Genomic DNA, 10,494 nt, shown 5'->3' with positions numbered 1-10,494 from the left:
TTTACGTGCTCTGGTGTTGCTGCAGCAAAGTCACTAAATGAAAACATGCCAGGCTTTTTCTCAGTAGTTCAGTGAGAGTAGCTTTAATACAAAAAGCTGTATAAATCCATCTACAACGAGGTGACATGCCCTAGCATATCCCCTCCCTGCTCAAACCATCAGCCAGCAGAAGTAACACATTTTAAGTTCACAGTTTTCACAGTGCTGAAGCCAATTCAGGTGTTTTTTTTTCTCTGCTAATGTTTTGTATTACATCGACAGGCATTGTATGCTTTAGTCTTTTCATAAATAACTTACATGCATTGACACCGACTTAAAAGCTGTTACTATTCACTGTGTATTACACCGATGGTCAAACAAGCTACATAACTGTGCAAAACCTGCAAGGCCACTGTACATATAAATATATACATCTAACAGTTTAAGTGCTGGGAATGTGTTTCATTTGCTTATTCCCATTTTGTGTTCTTCCAAAGCATTGACCTGCACTGAGGTCTTGCCAGATGTTTGTCGGTGGTTCAGGATTGCATTCCAGATTCTGCAGCGAAGACCACCCCTGCATGAAGGGAAATGGAGAACAGTTAGGGAGAGCTCCCTCATCTCCACTGCCTTAAACTGAGCAAGAAGTAAAACTGAGAAGTCCCAAGGATAGATGGGTTGTGACAAACTACACTGTTACAGTTATAGCTAAAACTTCTTCCAGTTCAGACAGGGGTTAACAGAATGATGAGAAAAGGACCTGAATCAATGGGTAGGAAAAAGAAAGGATTTATGCCTGTTTTTCGTATGTTTACATATTAATTATTTTCATATGATTTCATTGTGAAGGGTGCAAAAACAGGTCCCAACCTGGATAAATGCCAATGCAAATGGCTCAAAGCATCCTTGGTGTAGTTGTGTCAGTCATGAAAACTTTTATCAGGAAATCTGAGAGGAAGCTGATGGCAATTGACCCTGAACTGTCACTGACCTATTTAAATAACCAAACTCTAAAAGGTTTTTAACAAAATACATTAATTAAGCTCTTAAGAATGAACTAAAAAGTATTTTCTTACCGCAGCTGAAGATACCACAAGTCATCTTTGGTCATATCATTAAGGACAGCACTTAGTGTGTAATCTTCTTCAGCAAACTAAAAGGCAAATTTATTCATAAATAAATATTCCTTCTTTGAAACCAAACTGCTAATTATTACTAAAATTATGGGGTTTTTAAAATGCCATTTATTTTTACCCTCTTAATAGTATCCAAGTCTGCTCCTTGTTGTTTTAGCCAGTTCATGAGCTCAGGGTCTGCATTCTCACTAAAAGTTGCTGCAGACTGCTGGGAATCTTTAAAAGACAACAAAAGTTAATACACCTCAATACTAGGGCAAAAGTGGTTTTTAGGTAACTGAAGCTTAAGCTATATGGTTTTGCATCCATTCAACAAACACATGATCTCATATGTTTTTGTGTAACTGCAGTGTCTCCTCATACCTTTGGGCTTAAGATTTAATTGAAGCAATTTTAATTCCTGAGTCTTCTGCTCCAAAGATTGTCGTAAGAGGGTCTGATACTCTTTCTCCTTCTGAACGAGATTTTCCAAAAGCCTTGTAGAATATAAGAAAGATCAAACATAACCACACTGAGTATAAATCTAACTGAAAAAAATATCATTTTTAATGAGTACCATAGGACAGAGGCATTTGTGAGGGGTACTGCCATAAGTAACATCTCTAATGGCTTAGAGATTTCATTTTGGTTGTCTGAGACTCAGGGGTGCCACTTGAAGGCTTTCACCTGCAGAATTTAGTAAATAGCTCATAAATTCTGTTCCTACTGTTTTGCAGCCTCCCTAGGCAGAGTTGCTGCCTTTATATTGTAATTTACTACTGAACAATGTAACGCTGATATTTTACCAAGACTTAGTGGTCACGGACTTAAATCACATGCATAAAGAAGAATGGGAACTTCAGCTGTTGACACACTGGCAGCACCCTACACAGGTAACTCATGAGAAACAGGGCAGGGCTCTGCTGAGCTCTGCTGGTGCAAATTAGAGGCCAGTCTGTCCCATGAGCCAGGACAGAGCTCCTCTGGCCTTTTCTTGCAGGAACAGCTTTGAGGCACTGACACCAAGTCAGGGGGCATCCAAGGAGTAGGAAGGAAACTGGCACAGTTACACAAACCTAATTACTTCACTATAGAAATCCAATGTGACATTCTGCAATTAATAGAATAATTAGAAACAAAAGCTGTACTGAATGATGTTCAGTTGCCATACTGTACTGCCAGGGTATTCCAAATCCACTTATGTTCCTGGAAGGCTTTATTGCAAGGCAATAGATGAGCAGTACTATGGGTAAGTATGTACCCATCAGTGTAGAAAGCACGCTCTGAGAGCTTTTCAAAGATTGCCTGAACATACATGCAGAGCCTTTTCAGGAGATTTACCTTAAGGTGTCGTGTTTAAGTCTACCCAGCTCCTGGCTGAGCTGTTGCTGAGCCTTGTGTGACACCTCAGAACTGAGGCTGCTGACCCCTGATGTGATGGCAGCGTCCTCAGCCCCATTTTGTTCAGAGGGCTGGAAACTCTGCTCCATTTCATCAGCGTCTTTGTCCCCACCTTCAGCTTCTGATGCTGGCTCAAAGTGAGTGCGAAGCTCTGGTGAAAAGAAAGAGGGGGAAAACAAGATTATTTTGGTGATTCTGTCTTCAGAGGTTGTGCAGTTTTTTCTTCACTACTGTGGGTGGGGAAGACTTTGCATAATGTGCTTTATTGCAACACTGAGCAGGGGGGTAGTGAAGCCTTGTGTGAGCTGGAGCACAGGCTCTCTGGCACTGGTTCTAGAATGAGCAATGCACCAGCAAAGGTAGAACTGTAGGTCATAGTTGTAAGGGGGACAACTATCACGAGATGAGTAATAAGACAGTCAATACAATATGCTAAGGAGAAGCCCCTGAAAGCTTGCATTTTTCCTAAATAGTAAGAGAAAAAAAATAGTGATTTTCCCTAATGCCCTGGGCCAAAGAGTGTACAAAGCATTCCTCTTCTCCTGGGAGAATTTCTAGCCCCACTTCTCAGAACTTGCTGCAGGTGGCTACCCTTATTACCAAAGAACAGCTGCAATTTTTCTTGTACAAAGTCCTAAAAAATTTGGCCAATTTGGCTTTAAAGGCCATGGCAACTTTGGACTGAAAGGGCTCACTGTTACTAAGTCTCTCAGAACATTCCTATAGTGGAAGAGGTGCTCAGCATTTTAAACAGTTATGAAACTATTTAAATATTTCCAACTTAACTCATTCCTAGACAGTACTCAGACATTTATCTTCCTGGTGGTTTTCCCTATTGTCCATCTATGGGCCAGAATCATCCTCTTGCTCATATTGATGCACTCCCTTCTACACATCTGCTCAATAGCTCATTAATAATTTTTCAGAACACATATCCAGACCTGTGCAGTGTTAACCATCCTGGATGTCATTAATGTATATAGAATAATTTTCACTAGAAAATCTCCAGCTTGGACTGAATTTAATTTGCCTTTTTTTGTCATGTTTGGATCACACTGGGTGTGCAGAACCACTGGTTATCTCCTCATTATATGCTTTTGTACTGCAAGTACAGCATTAATCCTCCAGATCAACACTTCTTTCTCTGCAACACTCTGACCCCCATGTCTTTTGAGGAGTGGCACATGGGGTGCAGTTAATGGCATGCTGAAAGAGTAAACATCTGAACTGCTCCATTTGCTACAGCTCTTTGATATGCAGAACACCTCCTTTTTTAAAAAAAGGATTATTTTCAGCTGCTTTGATTTACCTGGAATAAGAATAGTGACTGCTGCTTGGACTGCACGGCGGATGATGTTATCCATTGCAAACATCCAATGGGGTCTTATTAAGTGATTTCTTAACACTTTGTTCACCTGTAAAAGTAGCAGCAAACACCATTTGCTCACACCTTAGGAAAAAGAATCTTATTTTCCAATAGTCATAATAAGCTTTACATGTCAAAAACTGAATGCAGCACTGCATTCCAACTTTCAAAGTCTAAACAACAGATTTGACAGTTTTAGGCTACAGCTTTCAAACCATTTCAAACCAGACTGGGACATTCAAACTCTTCTACAGTACAAGGAGGGAGGGGACTGAGGAACAGTAGAGAAGCTGCAAACCCCTGGCATGAGCTTTGTTCAGGAGCAACCTCATATAGCGGAAGGTGCCTCTGCCCATGGAAGGGGGTTTGAAAATGGATGATCTTTAAGGTCTCTTCCAACCTAAACCCTTCCTCTGCCTCTACTCCAGGAAAGGAACTCACTGCATCCTGGAATCCAAACAGCACCAGGTGAATCTGATTGATGGAAGTGCTGTCAAAGTCTAAATCCATTTTCAACTTGGATATTGTAGAAGCCATCACTCTCTGCTCAGGAGAGTGTATGAAGTCCCTTAAAATCCCAATAATCTGCTTGATGTGGTCCACTGAAAGTTGCAGTTCTTCAGAGCTCTGGAGAAAAGATAATGAATGTATATCAAATGAATCCCAGAGTCATTAAATATCTATTTAGTAGCATTAATATTCTTAGGGTTACATAGTTCTTCTGTATATTTCACATTGATGAACAGAATCACAAAAAGTTTTGTTTCTGCAAAGTCTCTAGTTTTTATTTTTTCTTTAAAAAAACAAAAGTAATTTCTATTCTCAAAAAAAACCTGCAAATCTACTGCTACTGTGGCTGTCTCAAAGGGAAGAGGTTCCAAATTATATCCAAATTACATTGCATTCCTGCAATGTACTGCAGAGGGCATCTCTCCTCCATAAAAACAGCAAAATGAGTTGCTAAGACACCCAATTTTTTTAGGTACTATCCTTTCTCAATCTGGATTTCTCTCTAATCATGCAGATATTTGATTTCCTTAGGAAAAAAAGTATGCTTATCTATGCATTTACCCCAAGTTAAAAAAGGGTCTAAAATGGCACAGTGATTCAACAGTGTTTATTTTATGATTTTCAGTCCATAACTCCCACAGTTAAAGCCATCCAAATGTCTGTAAGAACAACCTCTGTAATTAAAAGGTAAAGGGACTAGTAGATAAATTATGAAAAAGAGATGATTACAGCAGTGCTACAAAACAGCTGGAGTCTGAGCCAGGACTTGCTGCTACTAAATAATCCTTCATTGCGGAAAATGCTGGGAGCCCTGATTATTTCTGACTCTGAATTTTAATTGTTTGTAAGGCTATCAGCTGCTTTGCAGTTTAAGCTAAGAGCAGAAATGTATCCCAGTTGCTTCCCCAGCCTGAGTTTGTGGTCTGTAGAGCCCTACAGGAGCCACTGTGGTGCAGTTTGCTGTGGAAGGGAGCACAGACAGCAGCAAACCTTGGGCTGTGCAGAGCTGACCACAGAGAAGCAGAGCTTGGCAGCCGAGTCACAAATGTCAACAGCTGGCTGGGGACACCACACCAAGAGTCAGCCCACTCCCCTTTCTGGGAGTGCAGACCATGTGAAAAAACATAGCTTTAGTAAGAATGAATGATGGGAGAGTGTCATGAAAAAGTGTGCTGGAGATTGCCCAAAAATCACTGACAAGGGTATGAGCAGAAGTCAGATTCACCAGAGAGGCTCATCACAAGTAGACATTAAGAAGGAAAGGCTGTTACAGATGCGTGGCAAAGTTTGGTTGTGCATTAACCATTCTATGATTTTTTTCTTGCTCCTCTTTACAGTAACTAAACCTTCCCACCCAACCTTCCCCTCTTCAGAAAATATACCTTAGCTTTCTTAAGATTCACGTACTGTGATCTTGGCACCTAGTTAACAAACGTTTTCTTAAAAATTGTTAATCAGGTCTCTGCATTTAAAGCAGAATATACCTATTACTATGTGGTGTTTTAGCTCCACATCCTTGAAAGCCAAAATAAAAGAAAACATCAAAACCACCCAACCCACCAACCTCAGCCCTCTGCAATCCCACATCAAATGCCCAAACCTCTCCCTCATATAAACCCAAGAGCCCATTAGCAGCCAAAAGGTGGTGTTTGCTACCCATTCACACAACAGCAAATAGCTCACACAGTTACAGGTCTCAGAGATTAAAGATACCCAGAAGGAACAATCCAAACACATTCATTTATTCATTTTCAGAAAAGGAATAGTATGACTTAGCTTATTGTTTTCCTTTGACACAGGAAAAAGTGAGCTGAAGTGCAATTACCTGTGCAATACACTCCTGCAAATTGGAAGCAACTTTATCCTGCTCTTCCTTAAGGATTTTATAGAGGATTGCTCGGCGCTCGCTGTCCTTGCGCAGCAGGAACAGCCCGGAATCCTTGTCCTCCACGGAGGGCGAGGCGCTCCTGTCCTCCGAGGCCGAGCCCTCATCAGGGACGCTGCGGCAGCCACCCAGCACAGCACAGGCACAAGAGAGACCTCAGCATTAGCAAGGCACCAGGACTGCCAGAAGGGAGCAAGGACACTTCTGGGGTTAAAAACTCATTTCAAACTACAGCAGCAGAATGATCAGATGGGTAAATGCTAATTTTGAGACAGAAGATGGCTCAGATCCTCTGCTGACTCAAAACCCACATGGCCCATTTCCCCCTGCTATGTAGCTGGCATTAATGTCAGCTTTGGGGAGGAAAGCTGAAACCACTCATCTTTTTCTGGGCCTATACTGTAACATACTCATTTGAAAGTATTGCTTTGCACTTTGGGAGAAGCAGAACTGCATTTCTGCTGCCCATTTTGTCATAAGTACATGGAAGGGTCAAATCCTCACTTAACTCCTAAATCCATATCCACTCAATCAATAAGACCACTGACATTTACTCACTGGAGGAAGAAAAGTGTAAAAGTACATGGAAACCTTAAAGGAGAGGAATGATTGTTCATTATTAAATATAGACAATGTTTCCATTAACTGGTAATCTGTCTATGCAACTTACTGATTAACACATGTGATTACCTAACCGTTATGTGAAAAAATTGCCATCAGATAAAATAACATGTGAATTACACCCACAGAATCCCTCAAGGGTGTCAAGTGAGAAGCAAATATTTTACCTTAGTAAATGAGAAATAGGATGCTTTGAGTGAATCTCTGAAATGGATCTCTTTGGCCTTTCGAAAAACACCTCATGCTGTGCATCAGAGTCTGGTGAAACAGAGCCATGCTCACTGCTGCTACTGCCAGCCTGTTCCCCATGGATGGGCAGTGGCAGGGATGTGTTCCGAGTATAATCTAAGAACAGACATGGTAAAATGTGTGACAGAACTAGGCCAAAAAGGGCAACATGCTTTCAACAGCTGTGATCATCTTCACTGACTTCAAGACCTCATTTTGCAAAATGGCTGAGGGAGAAGTAACCTTGTTGATAAAAAGCAGTAACACACTTCAAAATAATTGAATGAACATGCAATAAAAGGTTTTAACAAGTTACCTGCTAAACCCAAAGCCAGCACAGGTACTCACAGGAAATGCTATTTTGTTATCCTCTCTCACACATACACACAATCCCCCTTGGTGCTGGCCCCACAAAGTGGCTCAAATGGGTATGAGCAGTTTAAAGAGCCTGAAATGAACCAAGAAGTTCATATGCTACTCCACCACAGCCATCTCTCTAAGCAGAGACCACTCCACTACATGCCCTCCTCGCCTTTAATGCCTTTAATGGGCACCAAATTGCCCTCTCCATACCTGAGATATCTGCCTCACTCACATGTGCCCCTGCCCTTAGCAAGGATCCTTCCTCTCAGCACTGGCTTGAAGGAAATCTCCTCTCCCTTTCCAATTCATCTTAAAAATAAGAAAAAATTAAAAACAAAACAAAACAAAAAACCAAACCATCCCAGATGTTGAGAGTTTACTGTAATCCTGGTTGCCAGTTTGCAGCTGTGTGGCAACAAAGGTAAAGAAGTTCTCTCAACCCATGGTGAACACATCCATGGAGATAAAACATGACAAAAGTTTTTGATGCTTGTCACTACAAATTCTTGGAGGTGAGGGAAGGAAGAGAGCTAGAAGCTGAAAGTTGTTCAGAAAGCTCTGACATACTCCATGGCACATGACTGATGTTCAAATGGCTGAGGTTAAACAGTCACAGAAATGAAACAATGTATGCCACCTCATGAAAGCCGGTGCAAGGCATCTCAGTAGGACAGAAAATTGAGAGCTGCTGTCCCAAGAGTAAGGGCTGAAAAATTGGAAGAACTTTAATTTGCATTGGGAGTGTGTGTGTGTGCAGACAGGTGAAAGGAGCAGGAAGACCAATGGCTTTCCCTGTTTTGAAACAGACCGTTCCTTCATATGATTTATTTGGCAGGTCTATATTAAGGTTCCCTATCTTATCACTGAGCAAGTGGCTGATATATTTGGGGGGGAGGAAAGAAGAATCATGCTATGCAGATAAAACCAAACAACACATTAGATAGCTACTTCAGCACCTTTGGGCCAAATCTCAGTGTTATGTATGAAGTTTGAAAATGCTGACCCAAACACCTAATAGACCCACATTTTCAGGTGTCAAACTCTATGAAACTGAGACTTCTGAAGTGTATATAATTGCAAATCTAAAATGCAGAACTGCTTTGGAAAGTCTTTGTCAAATGTAACTCTTCTAATTTTAATTTACTACAAATGAGGCATTTATTTCTGGGGAGAGGAAAAATGACCTTGGGAGGTTTCGGCAAGCAAAATACAAAATAAGCAAGGCACTTTATTTTCTTGGAATTATTAAATTTAAATACGTATAATCAAAAATCACAGACATTTTTAATAGCTGAGTTCCTGCTGTTTCCTGGCACAATAAATGTCCTTTGCAATAGAAAGTTCTTAATGATTCCAATCTTTTATGCAACACTTAATGATGATGTTGACTTGAATTTGGCTGATAATTCCTTACCTGAAGGCTTGAATGCAATTTTGCTTTTCTTGCCCTTGTTCACTTGCTTCAGGAAAGAATCTCTGAGCAAATCAGATGCTGTAACACGTTTACTAGGATCAGGTTCAAAACAGAGCAAAATGAAGGCCTTTGTTTCAGCAGACACTGATTCTGGAATTTCAGGATGAATCTTAAACATCCCAACCTGCAAGTAAAACACAAATACTAATTATTTTTATGAAACAACTTCAAGGACACCATGGGCCAAAGCTCTTATAACACAGTCGCTCACACGTCTCCTGACTCTTGCAGAAAAGGAGTGATCGAGGTCCCACAAAAAGCAGTGAAGTTCTAATCCTGTTTTATTTTATGGCAAACATGGTGTAAACATCCATGTGATATTGCATAAATGTCAAGCTATGGATGTATATAATCATCTTCTTTCAGCCAATCTTGTTATCTGGGCATTATCAACACCAAGTGCTTCAGATACTCGTTCTCCAACCAGCCACAAACCCACCCAGCTATTGCACAGGTTTCCCATCACCCCTGCTCAGAGCTGTGTCTCTCAATTGCTGACTCCTCCAGCATATTCATGCCAAAGAACAGCAATAATTTCCTCCTCTAGCACCAACAGCCTGGGGCTACACCTTTTCTGCTCCTGCCACTGACAAATTTCCTCACACAAATATGCACACTGACCTTGCCAGACCTTGCCACCATCCCCCCTCTCGGGCCAGATGTGTTCCCGAGTCTTTCAATGTTATTTAATTAAAAATCACAGGATGTCCAAAGGTTTAACAAGATCCTTGTTAAACCATTCTTTAAGTAATGACTCTTATTTTAAGTCATTACTTAAAAGAGTCTCTTTTAAGACTCTGTCTTTAAGTAATGAAAAACGTGCTTTTACAGGTTGCTCCCCAGTGATTTTTCCAGCTCCTTGCTGCCTTCTTATTCTCTAATGTCAATCTGGCAGAACTGTTTGGAAGCCAGAGCTGTTATAACCTTTGTGCACTGTATGCACCTGTCTGGAGAGATTATGGTTTGTAGTCTCAGCATCTTTACACAAAACACATCCTGGAGAACAAGCACAAAGGTAGTATCCACAAGGGAGACAGCAGCCCAGCAGTTAAGTGCCATCTGCTTTCAAATAATCTCATTACAGAGCTGCATTAACGCACTGTGGCACTATTAAGTGCTCACAATTCTGGTTCAGCTTGAATGCAAGCTGAAGGAAAAAATGCTGAGCAGTCCTGCTTCTGTTTGAATGACAGTGCAGTAATAGAATGCTAATTGGGCCTTCCAAACCATGACCCGAGCACATTCAAGACTCAGTGTCATAAACTGGCAGCACTCTGGTGCCAGGTTTCACCCTTATGCACTAAGAAAAAATCAAGGAAAATTTTAAACCAGGGCCAAGAAGTTTGAAAGCATGTCTCTGATCTTACCTTAATCTCTGTTGCTCAAGGGGAGTAAGTTTTGTCACAACCACCTGCAAATTCTATGGCAGCCCTAGTGTACCTGGTCTCAGCTGAATGCCATTTCTTTGCACTCTTTTCACACAGACACAGATGCACACATTCTGTGCTCATAGAATAAACACTATGCAATGCACACCCAGCCAGGACCTATC

The 10,494-nt window shown here is 41.0% G+C and overlaps 1 protein-coding gene across 1 annotated transcript in view; it reads right to left on the bottom strand.

The window, feature by feature from the left end:
- Positions 1-41: 41 nt before the first annotated feature.
- MAP3K15 (mitogen-activated protein kinase kinase kinase 15) overlaps positions 42-10,494 on the bottom strand; it is an 80,689-nt gene continuing 70,236 nt past the window's right edge. Inside the window, exons 21-30 of the mRNA XM_084201243.1 lie at positions 8,883-9,066; positions 7,045-7,222; positions 6,197-6,371; positions 4,303-4,488; positions 3,805-3,910; positions 2,436-2,646; positions 1,479-1,591; positions 1,234-1,331; positions 1,056-1,132; positions 42-556 (exon numbers count right to left, since the gene is read on the bottom strand). Of these exons, the coding sequence (XP_084057369.1) occupies positions 442-556; positions 1,056-1,132; positions 1,234-1,331; positions 1,479-1,591; positions 2,436-2,646; positions 3,805-3,910; positions 4,303-4,488; positions 6,197-6,371; positions 7,045-7,222; positions 8,883-9,066 (1,443 nt within the window). The 3' untranslated portion in view covers positions 42-441. The remainder of the gene's footprint in view (positions 557-1,055; positions 1,133-1,233; positions 1,332-1,478; positions 1,592-2,435; positions 2,647-3,804; positions 3,911-4,302; positions 4,489-6,196; positions 6,372-7,044; positions 7,223-8,882; positions 9,067-10,494) is intronic.

The sequence above is a fragment of the Fringilla coelebs genome, assembly GCF_963513975.1.
Source record: "Fringilla coelebs genome assembly, chromosome: 2".
Lineage (NCBI taxonomy): Eukaryota > Metazoa > Chordata > Aves > Passeriformes > Fringillidae > Fringilla > Fringilla coelebs.
The sequence above is the reverse complement of the archived record's forward strand: the minus strand, read 5'-3'. Positions and strand labels throughout refer to the sequence as shown.